The 17,189-nt window shown below is 36.8% G+C and overlaps 1 protein-coding gene and 1 non-coding gene across 3 annotated transcripts; one reads left to right on the top strand and one right to left on the bottom strand.

Annotated features, from left to right (window-relative positions):
* Nucleotides 1–11,147: 11,147 nt before the first annotated feature.
* On the bottom strand, nucleotides 11,148–11,220 carry TRNAC-GCA. The gene has a single exon. It is a non-coding gene; the product is annotated as a tRNA-Cys (tRNA).
* A 3,185-nt stretch (nucleotides 11,221–14,405) lies between these two features.
* LOC122686264 (protein SET-like) lies at nucleotides 14,406–16,172 on the top strand. 2 transcript variants are annotated; one of them, XM_043891439.1, is made up of 2 exons: nucleotides 14,406–15,249; nucleotides 15,291–15,391. In XM_043891439.1, exons 1-2 carry the CDS (start codon nucleotides 14,436–14,438, stop codon nucleotides 15,296–15,298), a joined length of 822 nt encoding a protein of 273 aa, XP_043747374.1. In that variant the 5' UTR covers nucleotides 14,406–14,435; the 3' UTR covers nucleotides 15,299–15,391. The 2 variants fall into 2 exon arrangements, with proteins under 2 accessions (XP_043747374.1, XP_043747373.1); XM_043891438.1 differs by having other exon boundaries at nucleotides 14,406–16,172.
* The last annotated feature ends 1,017 nt before the right edge of the window (nucleotides 16,173–17,189 follow it).

The following is a 17,189-nucleotide window of genomic DNA, read 5'->3' as shown; positions in this document are numbered from 1 at the left end:
GTCATCTCAAGGTGGGGGTTTCTTATATTAAGTTTGTCATTTAAGCACTTTCCAGTTACCTGAATTGTGCTAAAGTCAAACTCCATTAGGATTCTAAAACCAGATGTAATTATTGACTACAAAATCCAGAATGGGATACCATTCTGGTGTCTCAAACAACTTACCAAAGTTAAAAATAGAAAATAAATTAATTTTGAGTATATAATTCACAGAGTTAATCAAGATTCACCATCATATTCCAGGAAGGCCAGGATCTAACTGTGTGGTCAATCTACACCAGCTGGGATTAGTCCACTCTATAAAGCCTATGCTCATAATCCTTGATCAAGGTCTTTTTACAATAGTTTTTCATCTAGATTAATACACAGCTTCACATCTTTTACAATAGCAATACCATATAAAACTCAATAACTCATACATGAGCAAAATGAACATTTGTAATAACCAATGAGTTACATGTATTGATCCAAAAAGACAACTAATCCATGCTCTGATTCTTGCCTAAATTTTCTCATGATTTTCTGCTGTATTATTAATAACAACTAACTTTACTTTTTGTCTACTGTAATTTGGACTTTAATAATAAGCTTGAGCTCACAAATTTAAAACCATATTAAATTTTTATTTCTTTTCAAAATGAATGACTGTGAAAATTAAGGAAATGTCTTTATGATTTCAAACTGAGTGATAAGAGCAGGCCATTACTTTTATATATATCATGAATATAATTTTAATAAGAGACTATACATTTACTTCTACTTCTTATGTAGAAAGCTTCAAAAGGGCCACTTTAATGTCAAAATGACAAAATGCCATATAAACTATAAAAGCATAGCTTCTCTTCAGCCATTACTAAGCAGTGGTCATAAGATAACCACATAACTGGATTTCTAAAGAGAGACAGGACTCTTTAAGGAGAAAAGGGACACCCTGACATCTCACTTGTGACACAGATTAGGAGGAAGAGACATCAGCACCCACACAAGAAGATAAAGAGAAATCTGTTAAAACCATAATGAATTGAAAGGTTAAGGATGGACTGGTAGGTCAGTCTGGAATATTTTGGGACTGCACTCACAAGTGGATTTTGTCCCCGCTCATAAAGATCTTTTCTCTGGGCCCCCACCAGATACTCTTGAGAAATGTGGAATATAGAGCAAGATAAGATATCAGAAAGAGCATGATGACTGGTTTAGGTGACAGAAGGTGATTAACTACTTGTGGGGAGCAGAGACAAGAAATACATACTTCCTGTAGTCCTTCTTTCAAAGGAAAAGGCTTTAAAATGCAGGGAGAGTGACACAAATTCTCTCAAAAAAGATAATCATCTGTGTGAGGACAGGTGCCTATTCCTGCCACTTTCACTGGATCCTTGTCTCCCAGAAAGCAAAAGTCTTCAGCAAGTGAAAGAGGGGGAGCAAAACTTACAAATTCCTTTCTTCTCCTCTCAGGGCAGTTGGGAGAAGAGTGTAATGTAACTCTTCTATTCCTTGATGGGGCTTCCCAGATGGCGTTAGTGGTAGAGTTAACGAATCCACCTGCCAATGCAGAAGACAAAGAGTCCAGGGTTCAATCTCTGAGTCAGGAAGATCCCCTGAAGGAGGGCACGTCAACATGCTCCAGTGTTCTTGCCTGGAAAATTCCATGGACAGAGGAGACTGGGGGGATACAGTCCATACGGATGCAAAGAGTGGGACACGACTGAGTGACTAAGCACAAGGAAATTCCTTGGTGAGAAACAGTAAGTCTTCTCAGTAATAAAATAATAGTGATTGATACTTTATATGTCAACTTGGTTAGGCTATCCACCCAGTTCAAACTAACCCAGTTGTTTAGATGTTGATGTGAAGGTATTTTGTATATTTGAGTGGCATCTACAATCACATGTAACTTTAAGTACAGGAGATAACTTTCAATAATCTGAGTTGATTCAGATTCAGTCTATCAGATGAAAAGCTTCAAGAACAAAACTGAGGTTTCCTGAAAAAAGAAAAAAAAAAAAATCTGCTGACAGACCACGGACTTACCTCCTGCCCAAGTTTCCAGTCTGCAAGCCTGTGTTCCAACTTTTCAGACTTCCTCCTCTCTCCACACAGTCACTTAATTCAATAGCTGTCAATATCTCTCTACATACTCAGACACTTCTTACTGGTTCTGTTTTTTCTCTGGTAAAACCCTAACATAGATTTTGGTATTGAGAGGTTTTCTAGAGGAACAGGAACTTGAGGATGAATATTCTGATTTGATTTTGTTTCCACACCACTCCTGACCCTGGAATTGGTTCTCTAAACTGATTAGATTTAAAGGCATTAAAGATTCTTATTTACAGTGGTAAGAGGACACTGGTAGCTCATGGCATGATGTGACAACAGAGATACTCAGAATGTCATTACCGGGTAATTCCAATCAAATACTTATACAAGATAAAATTTTGCATGACTATGTTTTTGATATCTTAGAATATTTTAGTCAAGCTAGGGAATATATCAGCTGCTCCTAACTGCACTGGAAAATATGCAGAAAGAAAAAGATGAATTTGGGGCTAGAAATTCAAGTCTTTACACGTGTGGTTAGTCACTCAGTCATGTCCAACTCTTTGCAATGCCATAGACTGAAACCCACCAGGTGCCTATACATGCCCTCAAAGAAACCTGTAGCCAGAAGGCCAAGATTTTTGAGAACCAAATCCAGGGTTTCATCCTAAAAGTGATTAAAATATAACACAAATTGAATTCCCAGCCTCCCAAGGATTCCACTGATGTGCATAGTCGCTCAGTCAAGTCTTAGTCTTTGTGACCCCATGGACTTTAGCCCACTAGGCTCCTCTGTTCATGGGGATTCTCCAGGTAAGAATACTGGAGTGGTATGCCATGCTCTCCTCCAGTGGCACTTACCTTACTATGTTTTTCATCATCCTGAAACAGATGGCTTGATAGAATTGTGGAATAAGCTTTTAAAAACCCAAATACAGTGCTAGTTAGCTGAAAATATCTTGTATAGACAGGGCAAGATTCTCAAAGACTATACATGCTCTAAATCTATGTCTAATATATGGAGCTATTTCTTTCATTCCCAGTATTCTCTAGGATCAAGGAATAATGGGGTAATCACTATTATCCTTACTAATCCACTGGAAAAACTTGTACTTCTCATCCTTGTGATCATATATTCATAGGTGTCTTAGTCCCAAAGGAAGAATCACTTCCATTAAGACACACAGCAATGGATTTCATTAAACTAGAATTTGAATGCCTTCTGTATACTTCGAGCCTTTCATGTCTCTGGATCAACTGGCAAGGAAAAGAGTTATTATATTGAATAGGGTGACCACCCCTGATTACTGAGGGGATTTAGAATGCTACTACACAACTGAGGTAAGGAAGAATGTGTCTGGAACACAAGACATCCCTTTGGGTATCTTAGTGTTACCAAGTCTATGAGGTCAATGGAAAATTGCAATTCAAATCCTTCAGGGAAGTTAATGGCCTAGACCCTTCAGGATGAAGTGTAGGTGATCCCATCAGGTAAGAAACCATGACCAGCTGAGGCGCTTACTGAGGGCAAAGGAAATATATGAACAAAATGAGAAAAAACAGAATAGAATTAATAAGACTTGAACAATATCAAATGGTGTGGTATAGATACGTGAAGTTAAAGAAGAAGTGAGTGAGAGTATAATCAGGTCAAGAGCAACAGTTAGAACCATACATGAAGCAACAGACTGTTTCAAAATTGAGAAAGGAGTCAAGGCTGTATATTGTCACCTTGCTTTTTAACTTCAATGCAGAGTACATCATGAGAAATGCCTTGATGGATCAATCACAAGCTGGAATCAAGATCACTGGGAGAAATAATAATAACCTCAGATATGCAGATGATACCACTCTAATGGCAAAAAGTGAAGAGGAACTAAAGAACCTCTTGATGAAGGTGAAAAGAGGAGAGTGAAAGTCTGACTTAAAACTCAACATTCAAAAAACTAAGATCATAGTATTTGGTCCCATCACTTCATGGCCAACAGATGGGGAAAAAATGGACACAGTGACAAACTTCATTTTCTTGGGCTCCAAAATCACTGTGGACAGTGACTGTAGCAATGAAATTAAAAGATGCTTGCTCCTTGGAAGAAAAGTTATAATAAGTCTAGATAGCATATTAAAAAGCAGAGATATCACTTTGCCCACATCATTCATGTGCATTGAGTCAGTGACGCCATCCAACCATCTCATCCTCTGTCACCCCCTTTCCTCCTGCCTTCAGTCTCTCCCAGATCACGGTCTTTTCCAATGAGTTGGCTCTTTGCATCAGGTGGCCAAAGTATTGAAGCTTAAGCTTCAGCAACAGTCCTTCTAGTTAATATTCAGGGTTGAATTCCTTTAGGATTGACTGGTTTAATCTCTGTGCTGTCCAAGGGACTTTCAAGTCTTTACAGCATCACACTTCAAAAGTTTCAATTCTTCAGTGCTCAGCTTTCATTATGATCCAACTCTCACAACTGTACATGCTACTGGAAAAACCATAGCTTTGACTATATAGGACTTTTGTCGGCAGAGTGATGTCTCTGCTTTTTAATATGCTGTCTAGGTTTTTCATAGCTTTTCTTCCAAGGGGCAAGTGTCTTGTAGGATTTCAATTTGCCAACAGCAATAATTGTATTAAATTTGAATTAAATGTCAGAGGTTACCAGACTGAATTAAAAACATTGGAACCCCAAAATACACTGTCTATTATAAAATCATTTTAAATGTAAAACAGTGATAAATGTAAGCCTATAAAATGGTGGAAATATAGAGACTGAAAATACTAATAAAAGAATGCTGGAATGTTTGTATTAGTATCAGAACAAGATTATTATGGGGGATAGAGAGATTCTGAATAATCATAAAGGGAAAAATTCACTAAGAATATTTTTAACAATCCTAAATGCTTAGGTAATAACAAGAGAGTTTCCAAATATATGAAGTAAAACAATGACTATTGAGTTGATGAAAATAGACAAATTTAAAATTATAGTTTAATCCCCAATGCTCTTCAATCAGGAATTAACATAAAAGATACAGAGAAAATCAGATAGGATATAGATGATATGAAAAACACTATCATTCACTCCGACCTAATTGAAAGTTATAGAACACTTCAGTCAACAACAGCAGAATACATATACATAAGAATTATGATCATAACATAGTAATGGAAGCAGACTCCTTTGTTACTTTGCTGACAAAGGTTCATCTAGTCAAAGCTATGGTTTTTCCAAGTCATGTGTGGATATAAGAGCTGGACTATAAAGAAAGCTGAGCACTGAAGAACTGATGCTTTTGGACTGTGGTGTTGGAGAAGACTTCTGAGAGTCCCTTGGACTGCAAGGAGATCAAACCAGCCCATCCGAAAGGAAATCAATCCTGAATATTCATTGGAAGGACTGATGTTGAAGCTGAAACTGCAATACTTTGGCACCTGATGCAAAGAACTGACTCACTGGAAAAGACTCTGACGTTGGGAAGGATTGAAGGCAGGAGGAGAAGGAAGAAACAGAGGACGAGATGGTTGGATGGCATCACTGACTTGATAGACATGGATTTGAGCATGCTCTGGGAGTTGGTGATGGACAGGGAAGCTTGTTGTGATGCAGTCCATAGGGTCGCAAAGAGTAAGACACAACTGAGCAACAGAACTGAACTGAACTGAATTGATATATTCACTTCAAAAAATAATAGAAAGTATTATAATGAGGATATCTTGGAACATTAGGTCATCACTTACATTTATCCATAAACATGAAATAAAAATACAGCCAAGAGTAAGTGGAATACAGTAAAGGGAAATAAATCATAAACTAATTGAAGTGCTTTTCAGAATATGTAATTAAAAAGAGAATATGGAAAATATTTTCTCTTTGCATATTGTGAAAGTGACTAAGGACCAAGTTTTAGAAAACGTAGCTACAATTAGCTCAACATTTTTTTTGAAGGCTCATTCTGTCAAAAGCATTTATTAAATGAATAACATTCCATGCGAATAAATAATTTCCAAGACAGAAAGGTAAAAGAATTCAGTGACTAAAGAATCCAATTTTTACCTTGATTTTAATTTAAAAAAATTAGAATTTGGTGGCAAAATAAACATGTCATTTGAGATTTAGCAATACTGAAGGTATGAATATATGAGAAAAATCTAAAATACATCCAGACTTTATGAAGGTAGCTATTTCTGATGAAAATTTTAGGGCGCTCTCCAAAACCCATATAATAACTATTTCTGGGTCTATAAAATAAGGGGTATCCTTACAAAACTGCTCTGTAAATACATATATGTAGAATTTTCTTTTAATTTAAAAATATGTTTCTATATTTCAGTTTAAATTTATTAAGTTTTACTTTAGTTTGAGGTTCACAGCAAAACTAGGGGGAAGGTACAGAGACTTCCCATACAAGCACACATGCACAGGGTCCTGGATTATCAACATTCCCCACCAAAGTGGAACATTTGTTACCACTGATGAACCTACAATGACACATCATAATTACCCAAAGTCCATAGTTCACATTATGATTCACTTATCATACTCTACACTCTATGGGGTTTAACAAATGTACAACATATATACCACCATTATAGTATTACACAGAGTATTTTCTTTTTTTATATACTTCACATTTTTTTTAAGTTTCTACAACATTTGTTGGTTTCTGCCATACAGCAACACAAATCAGCCATAATTATACATACATCCTCTCCCTCCCTAGCCTCCCTCCCCTACCCCTATCCGATTCTTCCAGGTCATCACTGAGCACCAGACTGGGCTCCCTGTTCTACACAACAACTTCTCATAAGTTATCCACCTTATACTTGATAGTGTGTATATGTTGATGTTACTATCTCCATTCATTCCACTCTCTCCCTTCCACACTGGGTTCACAAGTCCATTCTCTGAATCTGTGTCTCCATTCCTTCCCTGCAAATAGGTTCACCAATATATCATTTTTCTAGGTTTTATATATATGTATATATACACACACATTAATATACTATGCTTTTCTCTTTCTGACTTATTTCACTCCATATAACAGGCTCTAGGTTCATATGCCTCACTAGAACTGACTTAAAATTTGTTTCTTTTTTGTGGCTGAGTAATATTCCATTGTATATATGTACCACATCTTCTTTATACATGTATTAGTCAATGGGCATACAGATTGCTTCCATGTCCTGGCTACTGTAAACAGGGCTGCAATGAATACTTGGGTACATGTGTCTTTTTCAGTTATGGCTTTCTCAGGGTATAAGTCCAGTAGTGGTGTTTCTGGGTCATATGGTAGATTTATTCCTATTTTTTAAGGCATCTTCATACTGTTCTCCATAATGGCTGTAACAACTTACATTCCCACCAACAGTGTGGGAGGGTTTCCTTTTTGCCACATCCTCTCCAGCATTTATTGGTTGTAAATTTTTTGATGATGGTCATTCTGACTGGTGTGAGGTGACACACAGAGTATTTTCACTGCCTTAAAACCCTGTGTATTCTATTTATCCATTCCTCCCCTACTTCAACCCCTGGCAGCTGAGGATGCTTTTACTCTTGATATAGTTTTGCCTTTTCCATAATGTCATATTCGTGGAGTCATATAGTGCATGGTATTTTCAGATTGCCTTCTTTAGCAATATTCATATAAGGTTCTTCCATGTCTTTTTATGGCTGAGTATCATCTCATTTCTTTTTAGTGTTGAATAATACTCTATTTCCTGGATGTACCATAGTTTATTTATTTGTACAGTTTCTAAAGCATATAATGTGACAAAGTATCTCATTATCCTTGAAAGAACAGACATACTTCTAGCTTCACTGTGCTTAAAATAATACTGCCACATATTCTACCCAGTAGTATTATTTCCTCAAGTACAGTTCCATAAAATCTGGTTCAGGGTAGGCCTCTAATATTAGAATAGAGAATTCTTATACCTGGCAATATATATATATATATATATATATATATATATATATATATATATATTTAACAGCTGTTTAGTAAGACAATTTCACACATATTCCTTGTGGAAAGCATGACAAAACAAGAAATTTGAGCCCTTGCAGTTAATTGATTACACTTGCAATTATAGTTAAGTTGGTTAAATGACTTCGGGGAAATCAATTTACTCCATATCACCAGTAAATGTCACCACTATACACAGTGAATTCTCCACTAAAAATGCACGTTCAAGAAATAAATCCACTCAAAGAACAATTTTATTTCATATCATGTTGCTGTGCTTCCAGTGATTTTCTTACAGTTCCTACCACCAGGCTGCAAAAACAATGGTTTCTCTAGGTTCTCTGAAAAGCAATGATAGGAGGATTAATTAACAGTTTCAAATGGATGTATAATTGCCTATCTGGAATCCTGCCAATTTCAAAAGAGAAGGCAGGAGAAGTAAATTAAGAAACAACTAATAAATTGAAACTACTATGGTTTCTATTTTAAGTGTTTATGGGAAAATTTCTACGTTAAAAAAGACATTACATTTTCATACATATTTTGGCATCCTTTCCAGCTTTTTTTCTCTGAGAAGGGAGGAGGTTTGATAAGAACACTATTAATTTTGTCTGAGATGGTAAGGCAGAACAGCATCCATTTGCCTCTAGCCATCTAATTTTATTGTTTGTTACCCATTTGATCACCTGACTTTCCTGTTTGCTCCCATGATAACTGTGGAAAGATTTGTAATACTACTTCCTGAGGGTCTGAAATGCTGTCAAAGTCTGCTTAAGAGACAAGCACTTAATGTGAGAAGAGTTTTGCTCTGTGCCACTTGAACCTTGGCCTTTCCACTGGAGCATTTGACAAGAGTGTTAAATCTGATAGTAGCCTCTGGTTTATCCTATTATGGCTATTCAGATGAATAGCCCTTAAGCATTCAGATGAAACATCCAATCCATTTCTAAGAGACCTTGGATACCGACCAGATGGTAGTTCTTTCTGTTAAAACTGAGTTACACCTCTTGATGAAAGCAAAAGAGGAGAGTGAAAAAAAGCTGGCTTAAAGCTCAACATTCAAAAAACTAAGATCATGGCATCCAGTCCTATCACTTCATGGCAAATAGATGGGGAAACATTGGAAACAATGGCTGACTTTATTTTGGGGGGCTCCAAAATCACTGCAGATGGTGACTGCAGCCATGAAATTAAAAAACACTTATTCCTTGGAAGGAAAGTTATGACCAACCTAGACAGCATACTAAAAATCAGAGATATTACTTTGCCAACAAAGGTCCATCTAGTCAAGGCTATGGTTTTTCCAGTAGTCTTATATGGATCTGAGAGTTGGACTATAAAGAAAGCTGAGCACCGAAGAATTGATGCTTTTGAACTGTGGTGTTGGAGAAGACTCTTGAGAATCCCTTGGACTGCAAGGAGATCCAACCAGTCCATTCTAAAGGAGATCAGTCCTGAGTGTTCATTGGAAGGACTGATGTTGAAGTTGAAACTCCAACACTTTGGCCACCTGATGCGAAGAAAGGACTCATTTGAAAAGACCCTGATGCTGGGAAAGATTGAAGGTGGGAGGAGAAAGGGACGACAGAGGATGTTGTGGTTGGATGGCATCACCGATTCAATGGACATGAGATTGAGTAAACTCCGGGATTTGGTGATGGACAGGGAGGCCTGGCGTGCTGCAGTCCATGGGGTTGCAGAGTCGGACACGACTGAGCAACTGAACTGAACTGAGCTGAAACTTATACTTAAATGTGAAGTATTCCATAGTACGCTTCCTTATGACACAGGGTTCTCCTTTACTAATTTTCTTAACATTGTGCCCAAAGAAAACCTATGACTATGAAAGTTCTAAGTTAGAAATAATAATATTACTGATGACATGATATCTCCGATAACCTTTCTCCAGACACTAATACTTTGATACTCTCAATTACTGAGACTCAGTCATACTTTACCTAATATGTACCAGAAACTTTGCATTCATTATCTCCTTTGATACTGAGAGTATCCTGTTAAAGTGATATTATCACTAGTGGGTGAAAAAACTAAAGTTCAATGAGGCAAATAGATTTTTTTGAGGATTCACAGCTAGTATGAAGTCCTGGATACCTTCAAAGCCCATTCTCATTCCATTCTAATTCAGAGCTCTTTATACTCTGCTACCAAAGTACCTTTGTACATTGTCAAAGTTTAGGTCCAACAACTCCCTGTAAGTTTAAAGTTTTCTGGAAGTCACCCTGGAATTAAAGATTTCTATAAATCACCTTGGAAATGGTTTACATTTTGCATTATACTATATGCTATATCATTTTTTTTTTTTTGGTCTTTTTAGTCTTTTTACACAGTTCATTAGGTTCTCATGACAAGTATACTGGGGTGGTTTCCCCTTCCCTCCTCCAGTGGATCACGTTTTGTCAGAACTCTCCACTACGACCTGTCCATCTTGGGGGGCATGGCATGGCTCATAGTTTCTAGAGATAGACAAGCCCCTCAACCACACAAAGGCAATGATTTGTGAAGGGATCACTGCAGTCCATGGAGTCGCAAAGAGTCAGATACAATTGGGTGACTGAACAACATGATATATCAGTAATTGTTTTAAAAACATTCAAAATTATTTATATGTTAAATTGCTTATTTTTCTTCAAATATCAGAGATAGACTGATGCTCCCAGATGTTTGACTATGCTTATTCTGTTACAGAGCCTTCTACTTCCAAAATTACAGAGAGATATATAACAGTTTGAGAAGCACAAAACAGGAAGTAAATGGTAAGAACAAGGCCATGAAAGCAAAAGGGCTTGGCAAGTTAAAGGGACTTCAGTGAAGGAGAGATATATGTTACACATGGATGCATGCCATGTTAACTAGGGTAGAATCATAGAAAACATGAGTTAAAATCATTTGTTTTTTTAATTTAACTAACTGCTAATATATTTGGAAGAGAACAGAAAATAACTAATCTATAAAAGCAATGCAGTCCAACACATCCCATATTAATTGGGTTTAAAAATGACAAGTGAGTGAATGAAGCCGCTCAGTCGTGTCCGACTCTTTGTGACCCCATGAACTGTAGCCTAACAGGCCCCTCAGTTCATGGAATTTTCCAGGCAAGAGTACTGGAGTGGGTTGCCATTTCCTTCTCCAGGGGATCTTCCTGACCCAGGGATCGAACCTGGGTCTCCTGCATTGCAGGCAGATGCTTTACCGTCTGAGCCACCAGGGAAGCCCCAACTTCATGTTAAATGCTGGAATATTACAAACATGTGTAAAACACATTTCCATCCCTCAGGATACTAACAAGAGACTGCAGTCACATAAAACTATAAAGACATGTAATGTGGTAAGTATCACCATAAAAGTATGCAGAGGACACACAAGAACCACAGAAGAAAGTGTTATATCTGGGATGCTGTTCTCCCTAAGTTTGTAAGGATCTTATACAGCAGATGGGTGGAAAGTACCACACAATTACTAAGATAGTCTGATGTGTTTTAGTGAATGCTAAATTGTTTAGTATGCTTGACTGCAAAGGAATGTCCATGCTAGAGAAAAGTGTAATGGGAAGAACAGCACATAAAGTGGAATAAAAATATTAAGACCCCCTTAGAATGCTCACATGGCTTGCTGCGCTTTTCCTTTATAATATTCAGTGTCCTTCTAATTACTTGCTCAGGACTATCTTCTCTACTAGACTTTAAAATCAAAAATTGCAGGGACTGTGTCTTGTCTTTCCTACTCTGCATAGTTCCCAACACACAGCATGCATAATGTCCTGGGAAAAATCCAAAGGAAGGGAAATATGTACTTGATATGGTGCACCAGACAAAAACTGACTAGAAAGTCACAGGGAAGGGAGCAGCATGTGTTAAACAGTGTCTTTAGAAGATCTGACTGGACGTAATGTGAGGGATGGCTTAGATGAGGTATTAATTCACACTCAGAACTCATTCCTGGGACGGTAATAAGCCTGGAAAGAGTAATGACAAACTATGATAGGAAGAAAAGGATGATTTATAGGTGTATGTTTAACATAAAGCTGCCCATATTTTTCAAAGGAAGAATAAAAAGGCTGAAGAAAGCAACAAGATAGAAACAAAGACTTAACTTCTAATCTGAAGGACAGGAGGAAAACAGTGATTCTGAAGGAAAAGGAGTTAGTTTGGCGGAGGAAATTAACAAGACTTGATAAGAAATACAATTCAAAGATAAGGTGTCCATAGGTTCGTGGATTTATCTCTGGGCTTTCTATTCTGTTCCATTGATCTATATTTCTGTCTTTGTGCCAGTACCATACTGTCTTGATGACTGTGGCTTTGTAGTAGAGTCTGATGTCAGGCAGGTTGATTCCTCCAGTTCCATTCTTCTTTCTCAAGATTACTTTGGCTATTCGAGGTTTTTTGTATTTCCATACAAATTGTGAAATTATTTGGTCTAGTTCTGTGAAAAATACCGTTGGTAGCTTGATAGGGATTGCATTGAATCTATAGACTGCTTTGGGTAGAATAGCCATTTTGACAATATTGATTCTTCCAATCCATGAACACGGTATGTTTCTCCATCTGTTTGTGTCCTCTTTGATTTCTTTCATCAGTGTTTTATAGTTTTCTATGTATAGGTCTTTTGTTTCTTTAGGTAGATATACTCCTAAGTATTTTATTCTTTTTGTTGCAATGGTGAATGGTATTGTTTCCTTAATTTCTCTTTCTGTTTTTTCATTGTTAGTATATAGGAATGCAAGGGATTTCTGTGTGTTAATTTTATATCCTGCAACTTTACTATATTCATTGATTAGCTCTAGTAATTTTCTGGTAGAGTCAAGACAAAAGTAATAAGGTTTGTTATTGAAGTAATTTATCTGCCTAGGTCTTTTGTCTTTTTTATTGCTGATGAGTTAAAATCTAGCTTAAGAGTAAAGATAATATCACAATTGCTTGTCGTCATTATTGTTGTTCAGTCACTAATCATGTTGGACTCTTTGAGACGCCATGGACTGCAGAATAACAGGCTTCCCTGTCCTTCACTATCTCCTGGAATTTGCTCAAACTCATGTCCATTAAGGCAGTGACTCCATCCAACCATCTCATCCTCTGTCACTCCCTTCTCCTGTTGCCCTCAATCTTTCCCAGCATCAGGGACTTTTCCAAAGAATTGATATTTCATATCAGGTGGCTGAAGTATTGGAGTTTCAGCTTCAACATCACTCCTTCCAATGAATATTCAAGGTTTATTTCCCTTAGGATTGATTGGTTTGACCTCCTTGCTGTCCAAGGGACTCTTAAAAGTCTTCTCCAGCACCACAATTTGAAAGCATCAGTTCTTCAGTTCTCAGTCTTCTTTATCGTCCAAATCTCACATCCATACATGACTACTGGAAAAACCATAGCCTTGACTATATGGACCTTTGCCAGCAAAATAATGTCTCAGCTTTTTTAATACGCTGTCTAGGTTTGTCATTGATTTTCTTCCAAGGAGCAAGCGTCTTTTAATTTTGTGGCTGCAGTCACCAGTGACTGCAGTGATTTTGGAGTACAAGAAAATAAAATCTGTAACTGTTTCCACGTTTTCTCCATCTACTTGCCATGAGGTGATGGGACCGGATGCCACAGTATTTCTTTTCTGAATGTTGAGTTTTAAGCCAGCTTTTTCACTCTCCTCTTTCATCTTTATAAATTGTTTAAGCTTACTCTATTGATTTATATGTTTATTTTTTCCTTAAGCCACACTTTGAAGAGTGTATTTACAAATATGAATACTTTTTAAAAAATCTATAATTTTGCTTAGAAAAATGGAATCACAGCTTCTGACCTCCACTTTTCACAATGACTTCAATAAACAGGAATTTACATCATTGGAAACAGTTTTAAATAGGGTGCTATGGAGTATATCCTTGGAATCTCTCCTCTTTCTAAACTTACCAATGAAAAACAACTTCGGACTCCCCCATAACAATATTGACTTTGTTTTCTTCCTTCAAGAGAAAATATCAAACCTTTTCTTACGTTTTTAGGGGCTTGGGGAGTTATTTTTTAAGAGAAAAAACCTTTCTGGTATACTACATTTGAATAACTTTTTTTTTTTCTTTCAGATCATGAGCTTATGGGGACTACAGGTCTGGATCAATAGCACAAGCACATCAAGTTTTCTTAAGCCCTGGATGAAATGCAGAGGGAGATCAATTCATGGCCTCAAACTTTCTTCAAATGTTTTGTTTCCCAATGACCAAAGGAAAACTATAGCTGTGTCTGCTTCGCTTTTTCCTATGACCAGAATTTTTCAGGTTGATTTTTAGAGTGCATATACCAGTTTTCATCTTTACTTACAAACTTAATTTTAGCAAGAGAAAAAGATGGTTTAAATGTACTATAAGAATCACAAGTTAGAGTTCTCTGAGCTCGCAGTTCCTTCTCCTGGGAGGGTTCTTGGCTTTTTTTCCCCAGCATGGCCCCCAAACACCAGTCTTCTCTTCCACCCCAAGCGAAGAAACTGAAGAAAGCCAGGCCGACTCCTGCCTCCAGGCCAGACGAGGCATCTGCTTCTTCAAATTTGCCGAAGGAAGAAAAAGAACAGCAAGAAGCAATTGAACATATTGATGAAGTACAAAATGAAATAGACAGACTTAATGAACAAGCCAGTGAGGAGATTTTGAAAGTAGAACAGAAATATAACAAACTCCGCCAACCATTTTTTCAGAAGAGGTCAGAATTGATCGCTAAAATCCCCAATTTTGGGGTAACAACATTTGTTAACCATCCACAAGTGTCTGCACTGCTTGGGGAGGAGAATGAAGAGGCGCTGCATTATTTGACAAGAGTTGAAGTGACAGAATTTGAAGACATTAAATCAGGTTACAGAATAGATTTTTATTTTGATGAAAACCCTTACTTCAAAAATAAAATTCTCTCCAAAGAATTTCATCTGAATGAGAGTGGTGACCCATCTTCAAAGTCCACTGAAATCAAATGGAAATCTGGAAAGGATTTGACGAAACGATCAAGTCAAACACAGAATAAAGCCAGCAGGAAGAGACAGCATGAGGAACCAGAAAGCTTCTTCACCTGGTTTACTGATCATTCTGATGCAGGTGCAGATGAATTAGGAGAGGTCATCAAAGATGATATTTGGCCAAATCCGTTACAGTACTACTTGGTTCCTGACATGGATGATGAGGAAGGGGAAGGAGAAGAGGATGACAACGATGATGAAGAGGAGGAAGGATTGGAAGATACTGATGAAGAAGGGGATGAGGATGAAGGTGAAGAAGATGACAATGATGATGAGGGGCAGGAAGGAGAGGAAGATGAAGGAGAAGATGACTAATGGAACACTGATGGATTCCAACCTTTTTTAATTTTCTCCAGTCCCTGGGAGCAAGTTGCAGTCTTTTTTTTTTTCCCTCCTCTTGTGCTCAGTCATCCTGTTTTTGAGGTCTCTTTTCTCCTTTATACCATGGTTCACAACTTATTTGGGGAGGGGGGAAATATCTTGAGCAGAATTCAGTGGGAAAAGAATCTCTACCCCTTTCTGTTTCAAATTCATTTTTATCCCTTCCTGTCTCAACAAAAACTATGGAATCAACACCACCATGCTCTGTGGGAAAAAAAGAAAACCTTCTGCTTCCTTAGCTCTGCTGGAAGCTGGAGGGTGCTAGGCCCCTGTGTAGTAGTGCATAGAATTCTAGCTTTTTTCCTCCTTTCTCTGTATATTGGGCTCAGAGATTACACTGTGTCTCTATGTGAATATGGACAGTTAGCATTTACCAACACGTATCTGTCTACTTTCTCTTGTTTAAAAAAAGAAAAAAAAAAACTTAAAAAAATGGGGTTATAGAAGGTCAGCAAAGGGTGGGTTTGAGATGTTGGGTGGGTTAAGTGGGCATTTTGACAACATGGCTTCTCCTTTGGCATGTTTAATTGTGATGTTTAATGGACATCCTTGCAGTTTAAGATGACACTTTTAAAATAAAATTCTCTCCTAATGATGACTTGAGCCCTGCCACTCGATGGGAGAATCAGCAGAACGTGTAGGATCTTATTTGCAATTGACATTCTCTATTGTAATTTTGTTCCTGTTTATTTTTAAATTTTTCTTTTTGTTTCACTGGAAAGGAAAGATGATGCTCAGTTTTAAATGTTAAAAGTGTACAAGTTGCTTTGTTACAATAAAACTAAATGTGTACAAAAAAAAAAAAGAATCACAAGTTAAGTCAAGTAAAACAAGGAAAATATTATAAATTTTGGACAATAGGGAAAAAGAGACAGGGAAGCCTTAAAACATTTATTTTAAGAAGACAAAATATTTAGAGTGAATGAGTAAAGTCTGAAACTTGTAGGATCATAATTGGGTGGGGGGAGGGAGTAAAATTAAAGATATTTGACTCTAAAAGCTCAAGTAGCATAATGTCCATGAAATAAATTTAGGAAATGAAACAGAAGCCCAGAAAAGTAGTACCAGGAAACCACTGACAGCTTCCTCTTTTTAAACAAAAATAGTAAAAAGTGAATACTAGGGCAATGATGGAGAGACAACTAATTACACTGAAATCATTTATCTAGACTAAAGTTTATGATATGCAACCCAAGTCCTTATATCATGAATTTTAAGAATCCAAACACTAATATGTTTCAGTTTAGGCAAGGTAACATATATATATATATATATATATATATATGTATGTATAGTAGAGATAAATATATAGTTCTAATTTCTAAAGTAGACTGTACTATTGTTTGCAATTATAAATTTAGATGGATAAATAACCCAAACCAGTTTTTTCATACTCAAAAAGTATATGTCAATTTTTGTTTGATAATCACCTATAGACATTGTATAGTTTTCAAATTTCCCTGTGATGTATTAATTAATCATGCTGGGTTACACTTCTATAACTTTATATACCTGTTTTAATTAAACTCTTCTCTGCTCTAATTTAAATCACTCAGGATAAACTGAGTATTTATAAACAAGTTGTTATATAATATTCAGATATTATGAACAAGGAAGTATGATGTAGCCCTTATCTTCAATCCATGTAAAATCTAAGCAAATGTTCCAGAACCATATCTCAAACATTTTTTTCTGTTTCTGTTTCTGTTTTCTGTGTTTCTGGAGCCAGAAAATCTGAGTTCAAAATCCAATAATGATACCCAGAATTTATAATTGTGAAAGGAGTTTACTCCTTTGTGTCTGAAGATT

This window comes from Cervus elaphus, chromosome 29 (genome assembly GCF_910594005.1).
Source record: "Cervus elaphus chromosome 29, mCerEla1.1, whole genome shotgun sequence".
Lineage (NCBI taxonomy): Eukaryota > Metazoa > Chordata > Mammalia > Artiodactyla > Cervidae > Cervus > Cervus elaphus.
This window is presented reverse-complemented; position numbering and strand designations above follow the sequence as displayed.

Excerpts from the sequence above, each read along its gene's own strand:
- LOC122686264 (XM_043891438.1), top strand. The coding sequence starts at position 14,436 with ATGGCCCCCAAACACCAGTCTTCTCTTCCACCCCAAGCGAAGAAACTG.